The 26,491-nt window shown below is 44.5% G+C and overlaps 1 protein-coding gene across 2 annotated transcripts in view; it reads left to right on the top strand.

Annotated features, from left to right (window-relative positions):
- KLHL29 (kelch like family member 29) overlaps positions 1-26,491 on the top strand; it is a 1,297,105-nt gene that overhangs the window by 1,024,477 nt on the left and 246,137 nt on the right. For both annotated transcript variants that reach the window (XM_075341153.1, XM_075341152.1), the window contains one exon: positions 4,305-4,564. In XM_075341153.1, coding sequence (XP_075197268.1) covers positions 4,305-4,564 — 260 coding nt within the window. The remainder of the gene's footprint in view (positions 1-4,304; positions 4,565-26,491) is intronic.

The following is a 26,491-nucleotide window of genomic DNA, read 5'->3' on the forward strand; positions in this document are numbered from 1 at the left end:
CTATCTCTCTCTTTCTTTCCCACTCTCTTCCTCTTTCTCCCACTCTCCCTCTCTCCCACTCTCCCTCTCTCCCTCCCTCCCACTATACTTTTCTCCCTCTCTCCCACTCTCCCTCTTTCCCACTCTACTTTTCTCCCTTTCTCCCATTCTCCCTCTCTCCCCCTCACTCTCTCTCTCTTTCCCACTCTCTCCTCTCTTTCTCCCACTCTCCCTCTCTCCCAATATACTTTTCTCCCTGTCTCCCACTCTCCCTCTTTCCCACCCTCCCTCTCTCCCGCTCTCTCTCGCTCTCTCTGTATCTCTCCCACTCTTTTCCTCTCTCACTCTCTCCCTCATATCACCAAAATCATATTAACTGACACATAAGCTGTTTTATACTAAGAATGTCCTTTATTACCTACAGCAACCAATCAGAGCTCCTATTAATGACCTGTAGCAAAATAGAAGCAGAGCTGTGATTGGTTGCTATAGGCCACCTGATAAATATCCAGTGTAACGTTAAAAACAGCCAATATTTTACCTCACACATCCAAACAGTAAGTAAGTGGTTTTTTTTTGATGAATAAAGTGTAAAGCTTGGGGTCAAAATGTCCCCGTGAACAGATCGCTATTTACCTTCCATTTTAAACGGATCCCATGAGCAAAAAACGGGTTCTTTACAAATGAAAGAGAAGCGGATGGCTAAATAGCAATCAGTTAACGGATCCGTTTCCTTAGACTCCAATGTTAAAAAAATCAGATCCTGCAAAAATCAATATTTTTCAAAATTTTTAAGGAAGTTGTGTTTGCTGAACTTTTTTTGCCAACGAATCCGTTCTAACCGATAATTACTGGACATGTGAACTCAGCCTGACCATGTTGCTTGAAGTACGGTACATTCAGCATGAATCAGGCACTGTCTGGATGTTTTTCTCTGAAGTGAAGACATAGTTTGAGAAACCGACCGGTGACTAGTCAACTAGTGATGACCAAATACTACATTTTTGAGTTTTGGTTATTTGTAAATGAGTACCTATCACTATTCCGGTATTCATGACGAATAACTAAACTAATGAAAGTCAATGGGGAACCTGAGCATTTCTTTTAAAGGGAACATGACACCAGATTTGGACACTATAAGCTGAGGCCACCACCAGTGAGCGATTATATACAGCATTCTATATTACTGTATCTGAGAGCCCAGGCCGCCATGTAGAACATAAAAAACACTTTATAATACTCACCTAGGGGGTCGGTGCGGTGCAGACTGGTCAGATGGGTGTCTCTGTTCTCCAGTTCCGGCGCCTCCTCTTTCAGCCATCTTTGTCGTCCTTCTTCTGAAGCCTGGGTGTATGACAAGTCCTATGTCATACATCCTCGCCGGGATTGAAGTCCCGCGCAGGCGCACTTTGATCTGCCCTTGTTGGGGGAGACCTCCAGGGGGTCTCTCTCAGGGTCACGGAGGAGGATTCCAAATCAGGTCTGTGCAGATCTGTATGAATCAGGGAAAATAACCACACAGAGACATGTCTCTCGTTGGGAGAAGCACAATGAAGTTCTTCTCATCCCTGTATTCAACACACACATATTTATACAGCTTACTCAGTACATCCAAGTTATCTATTAACCCTAGAACGCGCAAGCAATTCAATCTACCATAGAAAACAAATTACCTAGCAGGCCTGCGAGGCCCCAGATATGCGTTCTAGGGTTAACCAACCAATCAGCTTAGGCATGGTTCATTTTCTTGTTTAAACAGTCTTTCCTATATGTCAGCAACAACCCTTAGTTTCAAGTGCGTCTAGACATGGACAAACAAGAGTCTATGCAAGAATATCAGTTACTAAAGACTTTGTTCTCTGTGCATTTGTTCTGCTTATTCCTAAGCATGGTTAGTTTCGATTACACACTCTTTCAGTTAAGTATACGTGGCAAAACAGTATAAGGATTATATATGAAGACAGATTAGCTTATTAATTATAATATTATACAGAACAAATGATTCATAGCCTAGGCCTTCACACCCTGAGCAGGGCAGATCAAAGCATTGTAATGTGCCTGCGCAGGACCTCAATACTGGCTAGTGCAGATGACGTAGGACGCGTCATGCCCCAGGCTTCGGAAGAAGGAGGACTAAGATGGCCGAAAGAGGATGCGCCAGTCCAGTAGAACAGCGCCACCGATCTGACCAGTTTGCACCGCACCGACCCCCCAGGTGAGTATTATAAAGTGTTTTTTTACGTTGTATACAGCGGCCTGAGCTTTTATACACAGTATGTTAGAATGTTGTATATAAGAGTCCAGTGGTGGTGGCCACAGCTTATAGGGCCGAAATCTGGTGACAGGTTCCCTTTAAGTTTTCCCAGAAAAATCTTTGGGTCCTCCATTGAGTTGCATTACGTTCATTATTTGTGACGAATACTAGGATAGTAGTAGGTATACGGTACGAATAACCGAAACCCAAATATTTAGTATTCATTCGTCACTTCAAGATATGTTTTTTTCTGAGACGCGACCGAGTTTGAGAGTAAAACATACATGGCTACAATAATATAGCTGGTGGCCGGTGTCTGATTCGTGATGCCCGTGGTTCAGAAGGCATGAATCTCATGACAAGCTCTAGAAATAAGCATACAATTTGGCACAACTCCGGTTATACTATGCATTCCCGACACATCATTTCATTTTGCACTGAGAAGAGCTTATCGGCGGGGGTACCAGAGGTCGGACCACAGCTGATCAGACATTGATAACCTTTCGTAAGGATAGGCCATCAATGTAAAAGTAGTGGACAACCTCTTTAAAGTAGTTAAAGGGCTGCATATACCAGTATGAAGTATTGGGCTATAATTAGGGATGATCGAATACCTCAAATATTCTGCTTCACGAATATCCAACGAATAGGTCGCCGTTATGCGGATATCGAAGCGCAATGTAAGTCTATGGGAAGCCGGAATAGTTCCGAATAGTTGTTGTTGTTCGGGTTTCCCTTAGATTTTCTTTGCGCATAGAATATTCGCAAATAGTCAAATTGCAGCGACCTATTAAGGCCGCTTTACACGCTGCGACATCGCTCAAGCGATCTCGTTGGGGTCATGGAATTTGTGACGCACATCCGGTCGCTTTAGCGATGTCTTTGTGTGTGACACCTATCAGCGATATTGAATCGTCGCAAAAACGGTCAAAATCGCTCATCGGTGACATGGCCCCCTATTCTCGAATATCGCTGCTGCTCGGTGTACGAAATAGTTCGTCGCTCCTGCGGCAGCACACATCGCTACGTGTGACACCTCAGGAACGAGGAACCTCACCTTACTGGCGGCCGCAATAAGGAAGGAGGAGGTCGGCGGGATGTTCCGGCCACTCATCTCCGCCCCTCCGCTTCTATTAGGCGGCGGTTCGGTTACGCTACTGTGACGTCGCTGTGGCGCTGAATGAGCCGCCCTCTTAGAAAGGAGGCGGTTGGAGGCGGGTCGCCGGTCACAGCGACGTCACTAGGCAGGTAAGTAGTGTGACGGGTCCGCGCGATGTTGTGCGCCACGGGCAGCGATTTGCCCGTGTCGCACAACCGATGGGGGCGGGTACGCACGCTAGCGATATCGGTCACGATATTGCAGCGTGCAAAGCGGCCTTTAGGCAAATATTTGCGAAGCCGAATATGTGAGGTATTCGATCATCCCTAGCTATAATTTAATATTCTGGCACCAACTAGTTTATGGGAACGCAGACAACAGCAGGAGAAGAGTGTGCTGATCTTTTGAAAAGCAGTGACCTGTCCGGTCTACTCAACTCATTGTGTGACAGGGCAAATAGTAATACCCAAGTCATATGAAGTATGTGGAGACTGAGTCCCCTGTAGCGGGTCAGAAGGTGGACCTAAATAGAGCAGCATGAGAGGAGTGTTCTGATTTTGTAAGATGCAGTGACCTGTCCTGTGTACTCATTTCATTACACTATAGGTTGCATATGAAAGAGTATAAAGGTATAAAGTAAGTGGGGACATGAGAACCCAATAAGCAACTAGAAGCGAATGATTACTGCAGCAGATGAGTGTGTTGCTCTTGTTTGAGGCAGTGACCTGTTTGGTTTTTTTTTGTTGTATAGAGGGGAATAAGACCGAGATAAATATTAATAGAAGGTTAAAGATAATTGTTTATATTGAATGTGTTTCATAATACCCAATCAGAAAAAAAGTTATAAATTAATAAATACCGGCCTTTCTATAATTAATCATGAGCAGATGGCATAAAGCAGTTTGTTGTCATGTAGCGCTTATAATGTCAACCTCTAAAATGCAAGTGATTTGCTTGTGTTTCTCTGTGCAGAAAAACAGCTGACTGCCAACAACTGCCTGGGCATCTTGGCCATGGCAGAAGCCATGCAATGCGTGGAGCTGTATAATATGGCCAAGGCATATGCCCTGCAGAATTTCCCTGAGGTGGCCAATCAGGAGGAGATCCTGAACATTTCCAGAGAAGATTTTGTCTCGTACATTTCCAATGACAGCCTGAACACTAAAGCCGAAGAGCTGGTATATGAGACGGTGATCAAATGGATCAAGAAAGACCCTCCAAACAGAGCCCAGGTAGGGGAAGAGGCTTCACATTTCATTATTTCTGATATGTCCTATAGAAAGTGTAAATTATTCTGGGTTTTATAAATTAACTCCATAAGGGTGCCAGATGTGCAGCGGATTTTCACTCTAAGTTTTCTCATGAAAAAAATCTGCACAATGTGTTACATTAGCAGCAATCAGTCATTAGAAAAAAAATGTAATGATTGTGATTCTGGTGATTTAGTCATATATTGATGGTAGTTCTAGTGATATAGTTATATATTGATGGTAGTTCTAGTGATATAGTCATATACTGATGGTGATTATGGGGATATATATGTACTGATGATGGTTCTGGTTATGTATGCATGTACTGTTGACTGGTCAGGTGATGTTTTCTTGTTCTGATGGTAGTTCTGGTGATTTAGTCATATATTGATGGCAGTTTTGGTGATGATATAGTCACATATTGTGATGGCAGTTGTGGTGATATAGTCATATACTGATGGTGGTTATGGGGATATATATATATATATATATATGTATATATATATATATATATATATATATATATATAATGTACTGATGACTGTTCTGGTTATGTATGCATGTACTGTTGATGGGTCAGGTAATGTCTTCTTGTTCTGATGGTGGTTCTCTGAACTACAATAAATTGAACCTTTAACTCTTAAGTGTAAAGAGACCTCACAACTTTAAAGCACCACTCTAGAAGGTTTTTTGTGTTTCACCACTACAGTGATGCTTTAAATGTAAGCCCCCTGTCATATACTCACCTGCCGCCGTCTTCATTTTTTTACAACGTCGCCCCGGTTGGTCTCCTGTGATTTGTGACTTACCAGCTGCTCCAGTTTTTCATGGAGCATGCTGGAAGTCAGAAATTTAATAGAAGTTTACGAGAGCCTCATACTGGCCTTGTTTTAGCCTCATTCTGGCTCTCATAGACATGTATTGAGAGCTTGTGATATAACTTCTGACTTCTAGCTAGTCATATTTTACAGGCACAAAATGGCGCTGGAGGACCAGAGCGCTCCTGAAAAATGATGGTGAGTATATGAAGGGACAGGGGGCTTACACTTAAAGAAACATGGTAGTGGTGCTTTAACCTAAAAAATGATATTGGATGAGAATGATCCAGCACAGGGTTGTGTAAAGTGCGTCCCAAGAGCCACACTCGGCTCTCTGGCAATTCCTGTTTGGCCCGTGGACAGAGACAGCCGAAAGGCCACACCAGGCACTCCACCGCTGCCCGTCTGCCACTGATAACTTCCCAATGTTACTGCTATCTGCATCCTCATGACAGAAGTGAACACATTGGTGGAGGATGATGCCGCTGGCTCCGGTTTCAAGCCAATTAGCATGAGGCACAGCAGACATGATGGCGTGTGCTGTGCAAAGTGTCAGGCTGGAGCAGACCGCCAGGGGAGCGAGGGGAGTATGTAGTGTTTGTTTTTTTGTTTTTCATGTGTATTGGATGTTTGGATCTATGCAGGAGGATATGGGGTTCGTAATGTTTGTAGTGGGTTATGTGGGGGCTCAAAAATGTATATAGAAGGCTATATGGGAGATCACAAATTATATAGGAGGCTATGTGGGGCTTATAAAGTATAAAGGAGGCGATGTGGGCGCTCATCCTGTATATAGACTAATGAACACAAGAGAAGAAAGGACTCGGCGTGCAAAGAAATGGATAGCCGCATATATGACTCCACAATTGCGGATTTGTTTATTCATCCTGTATATAGGAGGATATGTGGGGGTTCATCCTGTATATAAGAGGCTATGTGGGGGCTTATAATGTATATAGGAGGCTATGTGGGGGCTAATAGTATATACAGGAGGCTATGGGGGCTTATAAAGTATATAGGAGACTATGTGGGGGCTCATGCTGTATATGGCAGTCTACATGGGGACTTTACCGTATATAGGAGGCTATGTTGGGGCTCATGCTGGCTCCGATCGCTTCTGTTTAACGACTTGAATGTCACTGTCAATCTTTGACAGCAACATTTAAAGGGAGTGTGAAAACATTATTAGTATTGTTGTTTCTAAATTATTCTAAACTTGTTTTCTTTGCATTATTTGAGGTGTGAAAGCACTGTGCATTTTTTTGTTATTTTGACCATTTCTCATTTTCAGAAAATAATTACAAAATGTATTGCCTGGAAACGTTGTCAGTAGTTTATAGAATAAAAATAAAAATATAAAGAGAAAAATCAAAAAAACTGACAATTTGGAAGAGGTATTAATTATATATATATATATATATATGTGTGTATATATGTGTATATATATATATATGTATATATACTGTGTGTGTGTATATATATATATATATATATATATATATCTATATCTATATATATATATATATATATATATATATATATATATATATATATATATATATGTATGTATATATATATATATACAGTTAGGTCCAGAAATATTTGGACAGTGACACAATTTTCGCGAGTTGGGCTCTGCATGCCACCACATTGGATTTGAAATGAAATCTCTACAACAGAATTCAAGTGCAGATTGTAACGTTTAATTTGAAGGTTTGAACAAAAATATCTAATAGAAATTGTAGGAATTGTTCACATTTCTTTACAAACACTCCACATTTTAGGAGGTCAAAAGTAATTGGACAAATAAACCAAACGCAAACAAAATATTTTTATTTTCAATATTTTGTTGCGAATCCTTTGGAGGCAATCACTGCCTTAAGTCTGGAACCCATGGACATCACCAAACGCTGGGTTTCCTCCTTCTTAATGCTTTGCCAGGCCTTTACAGCCGCAGCCTTCAGGTCTTGCTTGTTTGTGGGTCTTTCCGTCTTAAGTCTGGATTTGAGCAAGTGAAATGCATGCTCAATTGGGTTAAGATCTGGTGATTGACTTGGCCATTGCAGAATGTTCCACTTTTTTGCCCTCATGAACTCCTGGGTAGCTTTGGCTGTATGCTTGGGGTTATTGTCCATCTGTACTATGAAGCGCCGTCCGATCAACTTTGCGGCATTTGGCTGAATCTGGGCTGAAAGTATATCCCGGTACACTTCAGAATTCATCCGGCTACTCTTGTCTGCTGTTATGTCATCAATAAACACAAGTGACCCAGTGCCATTGAAGCCATGCATGCCCATGCCATCACGTTGCCTCCACCATGTTTTACAGAGGATGTGGTGTGCCTTGGATCATGTGCCGTTCCCTTTCTTCTCCAAACTTTTTTCTTCCCATCATTCTGGTACAGGTTGATCTTTGTCTCATCTGTCCATAGAATACTTTTCCAGAACTGAGCTGGCTTCATGAGGTGTTTTTCAGCAAATTTAACTCTGGCCTGTCTATTTTTGGAATTGATGAATGGTTTGCATCTAGATGTGAACCCTTTGTATTTACTTTCATGGAGTCTTCTCTTTACTGTTGACTTAGAGACAGATACACCTACTTCACTGAGAGTGTTCTGGACTTCAGTTGATGTTGTGAACGGGTTCTTCTTCACCAAAGAAAGTATGCGGCGATCATCCACCACTGTTGTCATCCGTGGACGCCCAGGCCTTTTTGAGTTCCCAAGCTCACCAGTCAATTCCTTTTTTCTCAGTATGTACCCGACTGTTGATTTTGCTACTCCAAGCATGTCTGCTATCTCTCTGATGGATTTTTTCTTTTTTTTCAGCCTCAGGATGTTCTGCTTCACCTCAATTGAGAGTTCCTTAGACCGCATGTTGTCTGGTCACAGCAACAGCTTCCAAATGCAAAACCACACACCTGTAATCAACCCCAGATCTTTTAACTACTTCATTGATTACAGGTTAACGAGGGAGACGCCTTCAGAGTTAATTGCAGCCCTTAGAGTCCCTTGTCCAATTACTTTTGGTCCCTTGAAAAAGAGGAGGCTATGCATTACAGAGCTATGATTCCTAAACCCTTTCTCCGATTTGGATGTGAAAACTCTCATATTGCAGCTGGGAGTGTGCACTTTCAGCCCATATTATATATATAATGGTATTTCTGAACATGTTTTTGTAAACAGCTAAAATAACAAAACTTGTGTCACTGTCCAAATATTTCTGGCCCTGACTGTATCTACATATATATATAATATCCATTAAGAACTACAGCGCGACATGCAGAATACCAATTCTCACATCGAAAATGTAAAAAGTTCTGGGGCTCGGAAATGTTTTGGCTGTAAGTACAAGTTATCTACTGACTTTTGGCATTGAAGAATATATCCGAGGGAAGGAATTGCTGAGCACCATTCAAATTGATTCTTAAGCATTTCTCCAGGACGCCGCACCCCACCGAAATTCCACTTCAAAGGTGTCGAAAAATTGGACACGTTAAAACCTAATCCCAAAATGATATTTAATGCTTTATCAATGATTGGGACAATAAAAATGCAAATTCTACCTCCGTAATTACTAGTCATACTTATCCCAGCATTGTTAAAAAACATGATTTAAAAACCATTATTACCGACAAACCGGTAATTATTTTCTCAGACCTTTTGCCACGTTTCCACGGTAACCATAATATTTAATTTGCTATTATTGGATTATTTGTGACCCCTTTAAGCGTTTAGGCGGGGGACATCTGAAACGCAATAGTAACCAGAACACTTCATTTATTTGCACAATAATTTTGACATTTTCCAAACATAAAAGGATCCAATTCATCATTTGCATTTTTTTTTATATTAAGTCACTTTTTTTTTTATTTTGTGCTGTTTTTAATTTTTTGAGACACAAAAATGCTCTGTATTTTTGAATTCAATATCTTTTTGGGTCTTTTTATTGTAAAAGTCACAAAAACTTATAGATGTACATAAAATCACTTGGAATACATTTGTGCTAAAAATATTGCAAATTTTTAATAGTCGCAATTAATGAATGAAGGGGAGAACATCTGGACACTTCAAATCACGCGCACTATACAGGCATAGAAAAAAAAAACAACCGGACACTTATGAAATAGACTTTAAAGAAGGTGTAAAGAATTAGGTGTACATTAAAAATGCAAAAAAAATAAACACAAAAAGGCTCAAATGCAATAATGAATCCTAGTGCCTCATGCTTCAAGAATGGCATTTTGCATGCCTATTTCGATGAAAAATGTGCTGGAGCAAAACATGCAAAATACATTAATTGGTGTGCGGGGAGTTGGCACAAAGTCAGGGACTAGAGTCAGGGTGCTGGCACAGAGTCAGGGATTGGAGTTGGAGTTGGTGTAGAGTCAAGGACTGGAGTCAAGGAGATGGTGTAGAGGCAGGGACTGGAGTCAAGGAGTTGGTGTAGTGCCAGGGACTGGAGTCAAAGAGTTGGTGTAGAGCCAGGGACTTGAGTCAAGGAGTTGGTGTAAAGTCAGGGACTGGAGTCAAGGAGTTGGTATAGAGTCAGGGACTGGAGTCAAAGAGTTGGCACAGAGTAAGGGACTGGAGTCAAGGAGTTGACACAGAGTCAGGGACTGGAGTCAAGGAGTTGGTGTAGAGTCAAGGACTGGAGTCAAGGAATTGGTGTAGAGTTAGGGACTGGAGTCAAGGAAGTGGTGTAGAGTCAGGGACTGGAGTCAAGGAAGTGGTGTAGAGTCAAGGACTGGAGTCAAGGAGTTGACACAGAGTCAGGGACTGGAGTCAAGGAGTTGGTGTAGAGTCAAGGACTGGAGTCAAGGAATTGGTGTAGAGTTAGGGACTGGAGTCAAGGAACTGGTGTAGAGTCAGGGACTGGAGTCAAGGAAGTGGTGTAGAGTCAGGGACTGGAGTCAAGGAGTTGACACAGAGTCAGGGACTGGAGTCAAGGAGTTGGTGTAGAGTCAAGGACTGGAGTCAAGGAATTGGTGTAGAGTTAGGGACTGGAGTCAAGGAAGTAGTGTAGAGTCAGGGACTGGAGTCAAGGAGTTGGTGTAGAGTCAGGAACTGGAGGAGTCAAATAGTTGGTGTAGAGCCAGGGACTGGAGTCAGGGAGTTGGCAAAGTGTCAGGAAATAAAGTCAGGAAATTGGCACAGAGTCAGGGTGGGAATGTTTGTATATTTAAATGGAACCTTCCATGTAAAAAAGTACTTTTAATCTTCACATATGAGGTTAATCTGCAGGTTAATCACCTTGCTGCCAGGAGAAAATTAACTTTATGCATCCAGGCAGTGTTCAACTTTCAGTCATATGGGCACAGCCAGTGCAACTTCAGTCACCACTCTCCGCATAGTGAGCGGCAGCTATGTAACCACAATAACTGACATCCGGATCTAATGCTGGCCAGCAGTCAGTGACGGGGGTGCGTATACAGCCGCCGCTCACTGTGTACTGAGCAGGTACTGAAGACACGCCGGCACCACCTCTAAGACTGAAAGCACAAGGCTGCCAGGAGGAATAAAGTCTACCTCCTCGTGGTTGCGGAGCTGTCAGTGCAGGCACCAGGCGGCTTCACAACGCAATTGATATTCAGATATACCCCATTTCTGCAGGGTACTAGTGGTTTTTTTTTTTACATGAATGGTTCCATTGTAGGGGTGCTCCTAATTTGGAAATGTTCACTTTTGTGCTTCACGTTCTTTGATGTAAACCCATAATGGAAAACCAACAATCTCATTTGAGGTTAATGGGGTCCAGTTCTTTATCATGGCTGCCGTTACAAACAGAAATCATCGTAAAGACATACGTGTGATTAAAGAAGGACCCATCACTTGCTATAAATATACCTGGTATAAATGCCGTGTTCTCCTGAATCTGGCCTTGTTTTTCTCTTTCTCTTTCTCCTCTACATTCCAGAGAAATGGTTCCCCCTGTTCCTTGTATAGAAATATATTCTTTTATCCAAGTGGGTGTGATTCTCAACCCTTATTTATTCTGATCTTCTTGAGGACTACACCCATTCGGCCATTTTTATCTACTGATTTTATCACAATGGAAATAAAAAGTTAAACAAAAATCCAAAGAACATGAGTTAAAACCTCTGCATATTTGTGGCCAGGGAGATAACTGTCACGACAGAGGATAGGGGCCTATATTAGCCATATAGGACATCACACAGGATAAGGAAGGAATGCCTTACAGCTAGGAAAGGAGGAAGTGGTGACTTCTGACAACAACCTGCAGCTCACCCTCAATGCCCTATAAAGGCTCCGCATTTGTCGCTGAGCTGGATATCCAAGGCCCGGTCTTACCATGGCAAATGGGCCCTCAGTAAGGATGGAGGGTATGAGCGTTAAGTCAACCCCACTAACACAAAAGGAAGACACAAGGGAACAATACTGGGGAAACACGATTGCAATCACCAGAGACCTGGTAGATCGCAAAAGACAAACACTTATCTGTGGGGCAGCAACCACGGACGTTTCTGAAGCACAAGAAGATGACTACTGCAGACCACAGCCAGGAGCAAACTATAAACTGCATCCAAACCACCCCATGGTGAGGTTAATAAAGGAAGTCAGAGGATAGCAGCTGAGAGGAAGGACGACAGTTTTCCAGGGTCATAGTGTCCACCGACTGCAGAAACAGGGAATTGTCAGATAACATGTGCTGCCAATCTCTGTGATCTTCTAGCACTCGCTGCCACTGGATTTTCAGCCAGCCTTGATACCCCCGTGACACATCCGTGACAATAACTTATTGCATGGTGATATTCATCATGAGCTGCAGCATATGACAAGCTTATCCTTGTACCCGTAAAATTATCTCTGCTATTCTAAGGCGACCTTGAATCTGTTACATGCAGAAAACTTGTCAATGTTGACCTGTTCCCACTAAGTTGTGGGTGTTTCCATCTTGTGATACCTTTGAAATACTCTCAAACTTTTTACAAAACTTCTCGTGAGACCCTTCGAGCTTTTAAGTCTTGTAGTTATTTGGTCAGACAGAGTTGTACGGCTTTTCTATTCCTGGTAAATGACACAAAGCTGCTTTCTGGATGAATTTCTATCCGTAAAGGTGCGCTGTCCAGAGCCGCACAGATAATCAGGACCGCCTGATAACAAATACATATAAACAGCTTAGGAGGATGCGGGAAGAATAAGGAATATGTTTAGTGTTAATCTGCGGGAAGAATAAGGAATATGTTTAGTGTTAATCTATCGAGGCGTCAAGTCATGTGACGGAGATAAAACTCTCTACCTTACAGGAATGGTACAGTGCTGCTAAGCCTAAAATATAGGAAATATACTCATAAAAGTAACAAAATATTAACAATATGGGCCCTGAGATAGGGATAACCCATCTGACATGTGAGCTGTCTGCCGACCCAGTGCAAACCGCTCATTTGGGCAGGGAAGCTGCTGCCAGCTGCTCATTTCTCTTGCAGTGACCACTATAGGTGAAATATGGTATTACATGCAGTCTTTTCATTGAACACATAGGGGTACTTTGCACGCTGCGACATCGATAGCCAATTGTAGCGATGCCGAGCACGATAGTCCCCGCCCCGTCGCAGATGCAATATCTTGTGATAGCTGCCATAGCGAACATTATCGCTACGGCAGCTTCACACGCACGGCAGGCGGCCAATAGAAGCGGAGGGACGGAGATGAGTGGGACGTAAACATCCCGCCCACCTCCTTCCTCCCTCATTGCAGGTGGGACGCAGGTAAAGTGATGTTCCTCGCTCCTGCGGCTTCATACACAGCGATGTGCGCTGCCGCAGTAACGAGGAACAACATCGTACCTGTCGCTGCAGCGAAATTATGGAAATGACCGACGCTACACAGATCACCGATTTTCGACGCTTTTGCGATCGTTTATCAGTGCTTCTAGGGTTTACATGTTGTGACGTCATTACCGGCGCCGGATGTGCGGCACTTTCGATTTGACCCCGACATATCGCAGTAGCGATGTCGCAACGTGCAAAGTACCCCATAGTGTGTCCACCCATATTTTATCCACCGCCATTAACTTGAGAACGGCAGCAGCTATAGGCATAGAAGTGGTGTCTAGGTAAAGTAAAGTAGCCATGCGCTACACAATGAAACCACATATAGCGCCACCTGGTGGAAAACAACGGAGTTGACATTTTTATCTCGAAAACGGAACGAGATACAGAAAAAAAGTGAATTAAAAAATTGTAGGGCATCATCAATTCAATACGAATCGACACCTTGGATACAGAAATGCTATGATATGAAACCCATGACCCCCCTAAAACATTGAATGCTGGTCACGCATATGGCGCTGATTTAACTTTGATGCTCAAAGTGGCCACCGTCAGCTGCAATGCACATCTGGACTCTGCACAGCATACTGTATCTTGCTGCACGTTGTGCAATATGGCAGGTGACACGTTTGCACAAGTATCTGTGATACGTCGTTGTAGGTCCTGCAATGTTGGTGGAGGGGTCGCATACACCTGCTGTTTGATGGGACCTCACAGAAAGAAATCTAATGGCGTCAGATCAGGTGAGCATATACCCAATGACTTGTAGGAAGGTCTCCATGGCGTATCGCTTCACATCCGCAGCCTTGTGAGTTTTACACGTTCTAATCATAGCATTTCTGAATGCAAGGTGTCGATTCGTATTGAATTGCTGATGCCCTACAACTTTGTTATTCACTTTTGTTCTCTATCTCGTTCCGTTTTCGAGATAAAAATGCTAACTCCGTAGTTTTCCACCAGGTGGTGCTATAGGTGGTTTCATGATGTAGCTCATGGCTACTTTACTATACCTAGACATCACTTCTATGCCTATAGCTGCCGCTGTTCTCAAGTTAATGGCGGTGGACAGGATATGGGTGGACACACTGTATATGGCCTAAGGGGTACTTTGCACACTACGACATCGCAAGCCGATTGAAGTGATATCAAGCGCGATAGTCCCCGCCCCCGTCGCACATGCGATATCTTGTGATAGCTGCCGTAGCGAACATTATCGCTACGGCAGCTTCACATGCACTTACCTGCCCTGCAATGTCGCTCTGGCCGGCGACCCGCCTCCTTCCTAAGGGGGCGGGTCGTGTGTCGTCACAGCGACGTCACACGGCAGGCGGCCAATAGAAGCGGAGGGGTGGAGATGAGCGGGACGTAACATCCCGCCCACCTCCTTCCTTCCTCATTGCAGCCGGGACGCAGGTAAGGAGATGTTCCTCGCTCCTACGGCTTCATACACAGCGATGTGTGCTGCTGCAGGAACGAGGAACAACATCGTACCTGTCACTGCAGCGACATTATGGAAATGCCCGATACTACACCGATCATACAATTTCGACACTTTTGCGCTCGTTAATCGTAGTAAAAACGATTCACATACTCCGATGTCGACAATGACGCCGGATGTGCGTCACTTTCGATTTGACCCCACCGACATTGCAGCTGCGATGTCGTAGTGTGCAAAGAACCCTTAAGTCCACAGCATGAGTCATTACTGGCTAATAGAAGGAGTGTACATCTTTCATACCCCACTCTTAGGGGTACTTTGCACGCTGCGACATCGCTAGCATCAGCTAGCGATGCTGAGCACGATAGTACCCGCCCCCGTCGCACATGCAATATCTTGTGATAGCTGCCGTAGCGAACATTATCGCAGCTTCACACGCACTTACCTGTCCTGCGACGTCGCTCTGGCCAGCGACCCGCCTCCTTCCTAAGGGGGCGGGTCGTGCGGTGTGACAGCAACGTCACACGGCAGGCGACCAATAAAAGCGGAGGGGCGGAGATGAGCGGGACGTAATCATCTCGCCCACCTCCTTCCTTCCGCATAGCCGGCGGGACGCAGGTAAGAAGAAGTTCCTCGCTCCTGCTGCTTCACACACAGCGATGTGTGCTGCCGCAGGAACGAGGAACAACATCGTATCTCCTATTGATGCGACATTATGAAAATGACCGACGCTACACAGATCACCGATTTTTGACGCTTTTGCAATCGTTTATCGGCGCATGTAGGATTTACACGTTGCGACTTCGTTACCGGCGCCGGATGTGCGTCACTTTCGATTTGACGCCGACGATATCGCAGTAGCGATGTCGCAATGTGCAAAGTACCTCTTATACCCAGTGGTTATCATATGGGAAGAAAGGAAAGGTTCTTTTAATACACAAATGTAGCCATCATTCATCAGGGCAAATTAAAAGGGGAACTCCACCTTAAACGTGAACTCAATGTCTCTAAAGAATTGCCAAATTGGAAATCAATAAAAAAAAATCAATTGGGCCTGAAAGTGGGATCTAGAAATAGCAGAGGCTGTAGAGTTTTCTACTTTTCTTCAGACCAGTGAAGTGACCCACGCACTGATAATGCCACTTTCATCTGGTGAACCCTCCAATTTTGTCCTGTACTATTGTAACCAGTCACCATTACGTAACATAGGGCTAGAAGGTGAATGTCCTTGTGCGCCATCAGACATCAGGGCCTTGGTGTTACTCTGCAGCCGCAGACATTTACGTCTACGTCCAGCTTGGACCATCCAAACTTTTTTTTTTTTAAGTCTTCCTTCTTGACCACAACTTAGTCCTCCTCCACTGCTATGGGCAAAGGGGCAGACCAAAATTCTAAGCCCTTGATGCCAATATTTCATCCTCGGTGATAGTATCCAAAGATAGAAAGGTTAAGCCATGCTGCCAGTGGAGGAGATAATCACTGAAGATCAGTTGAAATGAACCATGCGATTTTTATTGTCCTACGCGTTTCAGAGTCATTCAAACTCCTTCTTCAGGATCAAAAATCATTCATCTAAATCCTATAGTGGTTGTGTCTGACACAACCACATCAGGTTAGTGGATCTGGCAATTTCTTTATCTGGTGATACCAGGTAAGACACCTTCTGCACCTTTTGTCATTTCAGGGTTTTTTTTATATCTAATCCTCAGTTGTCATCAGAGGATAGGAGCTAAATATATCATCAGCGGAGGTCCCACCACCTCCACCCATCACGATATGGGTCCTCAGCTCTAATAGAACAGTGGTCATGAATATTGCTGTAGGACTGAAGGAAATACCTAGACACAGTAATTGGCTATAAAACACTGAAACGCGCATTATTGCGCATGTGCAATAACCACACCATGCGAACGTATCTATAAGAAGGGCTTAGGAATCCCTAGCGATGGGTGCAGGTATATATTTATCACTTATCTTGTGGATGGGTAATATCAGGGGCGTAACTAGAGTTTGATGGGCCCCGGTGCAAAGTTCAGACCTGGGCCCCCCCTCCACGTACATCGACATTTAGGGTACAGGATAATGACACTGACACTCGGGGTACAGGATAATGATGCTGACACTTGGCTCTTACCCACAGCACCCAGATTTCCCATGATCTGAAATCCCTCTATCAGCACCCAGCTTTCCTATTTTCTGATATCCATCTTGTCCTCGGCACACTGCTTCCCCATGCTCTGCTATACATCTTTCCCTCAGCACCCAGCTTTCCCATATCAGAGCATGGGAAAGTTGGGTGCTGAGACATGATGTATAGCAGAGCATGGGAAAGCTGGGTGCTGAGAGAAGATGTATAGCAGAGCATGGGAAAGCTGGGTGCTGAGGGAAAAGAGCCTTTTTCCCTCAGCACAAAACGTTCCAATCCCCTGCTTGTATCTTTGTCCCCCCTTGTATATAGTTCTCTAAATACAATAATGGCACCCACATAGCCTTCCAAATAGTATAAAGGGTCCCACATAACCCTTCATATATTAGAATACACTTCCATAGTCCTCCATGTATTATAATGCATTTCCCATAGTTCTCCATGCATTATAATTCACCCCATAGTACTCAATATATAATACTGCACCACATAGTCCTCCATATATTATAATGCAGCCCCATAATCCTCCATGTATAAAGTAGCCCTTCAATTATTATCTTGAATTTCTCATAGTTCTCTATATATTATATTTCACCCCATAGTTCTCCATGTATTATACTGCACCACATAGGCCTCCATATATTATAATGCAGCCCTATAGTCCTCCTTGTATAAAGTAGCCCTCCTCCATATATTATAATGCAGCCCTATAGTCCTCCTTGTATAAAGTAGCCCTCCAATTATTATAATGAATTTCTCATAGTTCTCCATATATTATAATTCACCTCATAGTTCTCCATATATTACACTGCACCACATAGTCCCCAATGTTTTATAATGCACCCTTATAGTCCATGTATAAGGTAGCCTCCATAGTCCTCCATATATTATAATGTAGCCCCCATGGTCCTACATGTATTATAACGCAACCCCATAAAACTTCATATTGCATTATGCAGCCCCATACTCCTCCATGTATAAGGCACCCCTATATTCCATGTATAAGGTGTCCTTCATTTTGTATTATGCAGCCCTCCCAGACCTCCATATATAATAATGCAGCCAGCCTCTCCAGGCCTCCATGTATAATAATGCAGCCAGCCTCCTCAGGCCTCCATGTATAATGTAGCAGCCAGCTTCTCCAGGCCTCCATGTATAACAATGCACCCAGCCTCCTTAGGCCTCCATGTATAATATAGCACCCAGTCTCTCCAGACCACCTCCATGTATAACAATGCACCCAGCCTCCTCAGGCCTCCATGTATAATATAGCAGCCAGCCTCTCCAGGCCTCCATGTATAACAATGCACCCAGCCTCCTCAGGCCTCCATGTATAATGGAGTATCTCCAGGCCTCCATGTATAATGCAGTATCTCCAGGCCTCCATGTATAATAATGCAGCCACCCCAGACCTCCATATATAATGCAGCCTCCCCAGACCTCCATGTATAAAGCAGCCTCTACAGGCCTCCATGTATAAAGCAGCCTCTCCAGGCCTCCATATATAATGCAGGCTCCTCAGACCTCCATGTATAAAGCAGCCTCTCCAGGCCTCCATATATAATGCAGCCTCCTCAGACCTCCATGTATAAAGCAGCCTCTCCAGGCCTCCATGTATAATAATGCAGCTACCCCAGACCTCCACATATAATGCAGCCTCCTCAGACCTCCATGTATAAAGCAGCCTCTCCAGGCTTCCATGTACAATAATGCAGCTTCCCCAGAACTGCCTTCCCAAGCCTCTGGCCACCGTTTACTCACTTATATTAAAAAAAAACCAAGTACTCGCCTTCTCTCTTCCTTCCACCGCTGCTCTCCTCCCCGCTGCTCGTTCTCCCGGTGCTGAGGTTGGCGTCCTCCTGTCCTGCACTCTGTGCACTCAGCACAGCAGTCGCTCGGGAGTGACGTCATCGCACAGGGGGAGAATGGTGATGCATAGCGCGGCACCGGCCATGCTATGCTTCATCATTACTGTGCGCGGTGATGGGGGAGATGCCGCAGCCGCTGACACCAGGTAGGGGGCCCCGGTGCTGCCGCTGACATCAGGCAGGGGGGCCCGGTGTCGGCGGTGGCAGCGGGTCAAATAGCGGCCGCGAGGTCTGTGACAGATCAGCGCGGCTCCTCTCACACTGACAGGAGCTGGCTGCTGATCTGCCTGGCGGCCGCCGGGCCCCTAACCTCCCGGGCCCGGTCACGATCGCGACCGCTGAGACCGCGGTAGTTACGCCACTGGGTAATATACATATGTAGTAGGCAAGTCCTTTAACGTTGGAGTTGGTCCACCCATGAGCCAATATGATAAAAAGACCCCATCTGCAACAAGGCTCATGAGATCCAGCCAAGGATATATACAGCAGGTGAAATAAGTAATGAACACGTCACCCATTTTCTAAGTAAATTTCTAAAAGTGCTATTGACATAAATTTCTCACCAGATGTTGGTAACAACCCATCCAATCCACACAGGCAAAGAAATCAAATTATAGATGCCCATACACTTAGTGATGTGTAATAATGAAAAATGACACAGAAAAGTATTGAACCCGCTTATTGAAATGTATTTAATATTTCGTAAAAATGCCTTTGTTGGTGATGACAGCTTTAAGACGCCTCCAGTGTGGAGAAACTAGCCACATGCATTGATCAGGTGGATTTTGGGCCATTCTTCCACACAAACACTCTTCACATCCTGCAGGTCCCCGACTCCTTCTATGAACTCTGAGCTTTAGCTCCTTCCATACATTTTCTATTGGATTCAGGTCTAGTGATTAGATCGCCCATTCTAGCAGATTTATTTTCTTTCTCCAAAACCATTTGAGAGTTTCCATGACTGGGTGTTAGGGATCATTGTCTTCTTGAAGTATTCACCCTTGTTTCATCTCCATCATCCTGGTAGATGGCAGCAAATTACTTTCAAGAAAGTCTTCGTTCTTTTATCCATTCATCCTACCTTAAATAATATGAAGTTTGCCAGGGACATCTGCTGAAAAATAGTCCCACACCATGATGTTCCCACCTCCACACTTCACTGTTGGTGTTTTTGAGGTGATTTCCATTTTGGCCTTGAAACAGGATGTATTATGGCCTCCAAATAGTTACATTTTGGTGTCATCCGACCAGACTTTATTCTCCCAGTATTTCACAGGTTTGTCTAAATGTTATTGATCAAACTTTAAACGCCTTTTACATGCTTTTTGTTCAGCAGTGGAGTCTTGCGCGGTGAGCATGCAAACAGGCCATGGAGGGGGAGTGCATTACTTACTGTTTTCTTAAAAATAATTATACCTGATGATTCCAGGTCTTTCTGTAGCTCTCCAAAAGGGTTCTTGGCTCTTGGACAATTCGTCTGATAATTCTTTTCAATCATCCGTAGGAAATCTTGTGAGGAGGACTTGGTCATGGCCGATCTATGGTAAAATGATGTCCTTTCAACGTCCAGATTATGGTCCCTACAGTCCTCACTGAAACCTTAAGTAGTTTAAAAATTCCTCTGTAACCAATGCCATCAGTAAGTTCTGCAACAGTAAGGTTGTCAAGGTCTTGAGACAGTTCACTGGTTTTACCCATCATGAGATGTTTCTTGTGTGACATCTTGGTAATGAGTTATGGTATACAAGAGAAAAAGAAAATGTGCAACAAGTGGGATCACCAGAAATGACCATATAATATCATTTTATTAATCAAAAAGGACATACAAACACACAGATGTTCATTAAAAACAATTAAAAAAGCAAAAAAGCTTGTACATACATTTGGTGCCAATAATATGAGCCACCAAAATACACCCCACCCTCTCAGCAAGCCAAAGAGAAACCCCACATAATAAGTCAGAGTAAGTGTGATAGCCAAAAAAACCTTGTTCAATCAATAACAGGCAGTGGACACGGCATACTAAATGAGACAATAGCAGGCAGAAGGACAATTGCTGCATACAAATACCTCAAAGCCGCATGAAAATAATCTGCCCTGAAAACAAATGTCTGGAACCAGTATAAGGCAAATCACATACCCAGGGGTCCTGCACGGGGTAAATGGCAAAGCAAATATCATGAGAAGGGTGGGGTGGAAACCCCACGCGTATCGCTACAAGGAGTTGTAGCTTCCTCAGGGGAAAGTGAGGCACACTATGGTAGGTATGTCTTAAATAGCCATTATAATCAAAGAAGATTGCTTACCAGCATGGGCAAGGAGGAGGAGGGAGAGGTCGCTATGCAACCTGAAGATGCCGATGGGCGCCGCCATTGTGAGTCATGTGATCAAATCATGTGGTACCTTTTTTTTTTTGTTTTTTTTTTTGCAGACAAGCGTCACAGCCCAATTGCAAGCTCCAATGCCAGGTCGCTATGCAACCTGAAGACGCCGATAGGCGCTGCCATTGTGAATCATGTGATCAAATCATGTGGTCCCTTTTTGCAGGCAAACGTCACAGCCCGAACGCAGGCGCAGTGATATCAGCGCCACAAGCACGATTAGCAATCCCTTAGTATAGTGAAATAGGTATACAAAAGACATATATATTGTACACTATGCATGCGAAACAGGTAGTACATATGTGCTAGATGAATAACGCAAGTCACTTTGTATATACGGAAATCCACATGAATCTGCGCGTGCGCAGTTTCAGTAAGAGATCCCCGAAGGGACATTTCAAGTGCAGGGATTAAAAAAACCTGACAGCACAGAGGTAATACTCAAGTTACCACTAGAGTAACATTGAGTGTTAATCCATCATACGGGTACCTATGTTATGCACACACAATGCTGATATGTCACGCACAAACACTTGTGGCCTGCATCACGTGTCTATATGACACCATGCCAAAAACAGTGCTTCTCATCGCGCATGCGCCGAGACATCAGCAATGTCCCATTCAAAAGCAGAGAAATGAATGTATCCATCACCGAAAGGTAGACAAAAGAACGCTTCAGATCATAGTTCGGGTAATCCCACAGCTCCAAAGACCAAGAAAAAAGGAAGAGCCCAGAAGGACGGACTCCAGTCTGCACGTCACTGGACATCAAGGAACGGACGTCCAAAAGTGATTATTTGTGTGTACATAAATTCTTCACGAGCTGTAGTCAACAGACCCTGTTCAGGGCAAATGGAGCCAAGCCCACATGGTCAGAACCCTGGAATGTTAAAAAGGTAAATACATAATCAAGATTGTATCCACACCAAAGAGTGGGGAGGTGGGAAGAGGTGGGGGGGGGAGGGGGAAGAGGGGGGGGGGGGAAGAGAAAGGGGTGGAAGGCCAGACCCACCAAAAATACTGGTGTAAATGTGATGAGGCTCTCACAAATCCCCAAGTGAATGGGATGCCACATCCAACTGGGAATATCCCATGTAATTGGTGCAGGCCAAGCATTTACTTCTTGTAGAAGCCGGTGAACAAAAGTTCCTCATTCAATCCCTGGGGGGAGAGACTCTGAAGTTGGTATATCCATCTCGCTTCCCTTCTCAATAATTCGTCAGATACCCTACCCCCCCTGATGTTCATTTGAACATGATCCAATACCAGGATCTGGACCTTACGAAACGAGCAACCATGTGAGTCAAGGAAGTGTTTAGCCACAGAGGAAATGGGCTTACCTTGAGCTTGGTCTTTTTGTGCTCGACCGATGTCAGAAAAATGGTGCTGGATCCTGCGGCGAAGCTCCTGTGTGGTCTGTCCGACATAAAGTTTTGGACACTCGCAAATCAGGAGATACACAACAAAATTCATACAATGGCTGTGTGGTTTCCCTGTAGGCCCGTATTTTGGGCAACAGAGTCCTCTATGCTAGTATGCATTTACATAGCGCATGCGCATTAAGTGGTGAGATAAATATTTTTCGGGAACAGTATCCATATTCAATCTTTATTGGATGTATGCGTGTGGTTCTGTGCGCACAGATTGTGAATGCTTGAGTTCTTGTTATTCAGTTATACTGGCCTTAATGGGCTGTGCTGCCCACTGAGATCATTTCTCTGCTTTTGAATGGGACATTGCTGATGTCTCGGCGCATGTGCGATGAGAAGCACTATTTTTGGCATGGTGTCATATAGACACGTGATGCAGGCCACAAGTGTTTGTGCGTGACATATCAGCATTGTGTGTGCATAACATAGGTACCCGTATGATGGATTAACACTCAATGTTACTCTAGTGGTAACTTGAGTATTACCTCTGTGCTGTCAGGTTTTTTTAATCCCTGCACTTGAAATGTCCCTTCGGGGATCTCTTACTGAAACTGCGCACGCGCAGATTCATGTGGATTTCCGTATATACAAAGTGACTTGCGTTATTCATCTAGCACATATGTACTACCTGTTTCGCATGCATAGTGTACAATATATATGTCTTTTGTATACCTATTTCACTATACTAAGGGATTGCTAATCGTGCTTGTGGCGCTGATATCACTGCGCCTGCGTTCGGGCTGTGACGTTTGCCTGCAAAAAGGGACCACATGATTTGATCACATGATTCACAATGGCGGCGCCTATCGGCGTCTTCAGGTTGCATAGCGACCTGGCATTGGAGCTTGCAATTGGGCTGTGACGCTTGTCTGCAAAAAAAAAAAAAAAAAAAAAAAAAAGGTACCACATGATTTGATCACATGACTCACAATGGCGGCGCCCATCGGCATCTTCAGGTTGCATAGCGACCTCTCCCTCCTCCTCCTTGCCCATGCTGGTAAGCAATCGTCTTTGATTATAATGGCTATTTAAGACATACCTACCATAGTGTGCCTCACTTTCCCCTGAGGAAGCTACAACTCCTTGTAGCGATACGCGTGGGATTTCCACCCCACCCTTCTCATGATATTTGCTTTGCCATTTACCCCGTGCAGGACCCCTGGGTATGTGATTTGCCTTATACTGGTTCCAGACATTTGTTTTCAGGGCAGATTATTTTCATGCGGCTTTGAGGTATTTGTATGCAGCAATTGTCCTTCTGCCTGCTATTGTCTCATTTAGTATGCTGTGTCCACTGCCTGTTATTGATTGAACAAGGTTTTTTTGGCTATCACACTAAGGGTACCTTCACACTTAGCGATGCAGCAGCGATCCGACCAGCGATCTGACCTGGTCAGGATCGCTGCTGCATCGCTACATGGTCGCTGGTGAGCTGTCAAACAGGCAGATCTCACCAGCGACCAGTGACCAGCCCCCAGCCAGCAGCGACGTGCAAGCGACGCTGCGCTTGCACGGAGCCGCCGTCTGGAAGCTGCGGAGACTGGTAACTAAGGTAAACATCGGGTATGGTTACCCGATGTTTACATTAGTTACCAGTGTGAGCAGGGAGCAGGGAGCCGCGCACACTGAGCGCTGGCTCCCTGCTCTCCTAGCTACAGTACACATCGGGTTAATTAACCCGATGTGTAATGCAGCTACATGTGCAGAGAGCAGGGAGCCGCGCACACTGCTTAGCGCTGGCTCCTTGCTCTCCTAGCTGCTGTGCACATCGGGTTAATTAACCCGATGTGTACAGCAGCTACATGTGCAGAGAGCCGGAGCCGGCAGCACAGGCAGCGTGAGAGCTGCAGAGCCTGGTAACTAAGGTAAATATCGGGTAACCACCTTGGTTACCCGATGTTTATCTTGGATACAGCTTACCTCAGCTGTCAGACGCCGGCTCCTGCTCCCTGCTCGCTTCATTTGTCGCTCTCTCGCTGTCACACACAGCGATCTGTGTGTCACAGCAGGAGAGCGGCTTTGAAGAAAACGAACCAGGGCTGTGTGTAACGAGCAGCGATCTCGCAGCAGGGGCCAGATCGCTGCTCATTGTCACACACAGCGAGATCGCTAATGAGGTCACTGCTGCGTCACAAAAAGCGTGACTCAGCAGCGATCTCGGCAGTGAGCTCGCTGTGTGTGAAGCACCCCTTACTCTGACTTATTATGTGGGGTTTCTCTTTGGCTTGCTGAGAGGGTGGGGTGTATTTTGGTGGCTCATATTATTGGCACCAAATGTATGTACAAGCTTTTTTGCTTTTTTAATTGTTTTTAATGAACATCTGTGTGTTTGTATGTCCTTTTTGATTAATAAAATGATATTATATGGTCATTTCTGGTGATCCCACTTGTTGCACATTTTCTTTTTCTCTTGTATACCATAACTGTTTGCTTTGAATGTGCTAGTGGTTGTGATCCCATCTTTATATATTTTTTTCATTATCTTTGGTGCCCTCCCGCTTGTCTTGTTTACTTCATCTTGGTAATGAGACACCTTTTTATAGGCCATCAGTTGAAGCAGCTGATATTTTTCAAAAAATGGCAGCATTGCTCTCTAATTACTGATAGATTTCAGCTGGTGCCATGGCTTTCCATGGCTTTTTGCACCTCTCTTTCTTCATGTGTTCAATACTTTTTCCCTGTGTCATCTCTCATTATTAGACATTACTAAATTTATGGATTTCTATGCTTTGATTTATTTTCCTGTGTGGACTGGATGGGTTGTTAATGACATCTAGTGAGAATTTCATAACAATAGCACCTTTGGAAATACAGTATGTTTACTTAGGACATTGTTTACGTGTTCAATACTTATTTCATCCACTGTACCTAAATTTTATAGCTAATTCCCTTTTCTTTTGGTGGGCTCAGAGAAGCTAATGCAGACGGTATTTGGAGTCTTAAACAAGTTTTCCACCTTTGGAAACTGTTTGCGTTTTCTTACTTGTATGTACTTTGGTCTAAAAATCATTCTTGTAATTGGAAACAACAGAAGAATATGATCCTGTCAGGTGCTGTCAGAGAAGGAGTTTGCTCAGGTGCTTCGTGGAATGATGTCAAGGGGTGCACGCTAGTAGTTAGGCAAGCATCCGATAAATTGTCCATGCGTAGAAGAAGGAAGCGGCGCTCACCATTGCCATGGTGTAAAACTCTGCTTTATTAGAAAAGGTGTACTAAAATCATACGGGGAAGAGGCCGGATGCAGGCACCCATCTCCCACGACGCTGTCTCCGGCTGCTGCTCTCTGCTGCTTCCAGCCCGACTAATTATTCTCATGCATATTCATTTATGCACTGCACAGCCGACCCAGTAAAAAAAACCCAAAACTTTAGTCGATGACACCAGCTTGACGGATCTTTCGCTCTATGCCGAATCCCTTTGTGTTATCTGGGCCTCTTGGCTGACGCAGAGGGGAGACAGCGGCGGCCGGACAGAGCATCTGGGAGATGGTGGATAGCAGGAGCAGGGACAGGTGAGTTTATCTCCATGTGCTATCACGGATGACGGATCACGTATCATGGATTGCATATGGAGAACCCACGTGTGCCGGGAATCATGGCACACGGTGGGACATATGCATTTTTAACACGTCAGTGAAAAACGTCTGTGTTTTTCACTGACATGCTAAACTGGCCTAATGCCGGCGTCACACGGTACAATCTATCGTGCGATTGCACCTGCCCCCGTCGTTTGTGCGTCACGGGCAATTAGTTGCCAATGTCGCACAAAGTCGTTAAACCCCCATCACATGTATTTACCTCCCTGATGACGTCGCTGTGGGCGGCGAACATCCTCTTCCTGAAGGGGGAGGGACGTCACACAGCCGCCGGCCAATAGAAGCGGAGGGGCAGAGATGAGCGGGACGAAACATCCCGCTCACCTCCTTACTTCCGCATTACCGGCGGGACGCAAGTAAGCTGTGTTCTTCGTTCCCGGGTTGTCACACGGAGCGATGTGTGCTGCCACGGGAACGACAAACTACTGGCGCGCAGAAGGAG

This window comes from Anomaloglossus baeobatrachus, chromosome 3, assembly GCF_048569485.1.
Source record: "Anomaloglossus baeobatrachus isolate aAnoBae1 chromosome 3, aAnoBae1.hap1, whole genome shotgun sequence".
Taxonomy (NCBI): domain Eukaryota; kingdom Metazoa; phylum Chordata; class Amphibia; order Anura; family Aromobatidae; genus Anomaloglossus; species Anomaloglossus baeobatrachus.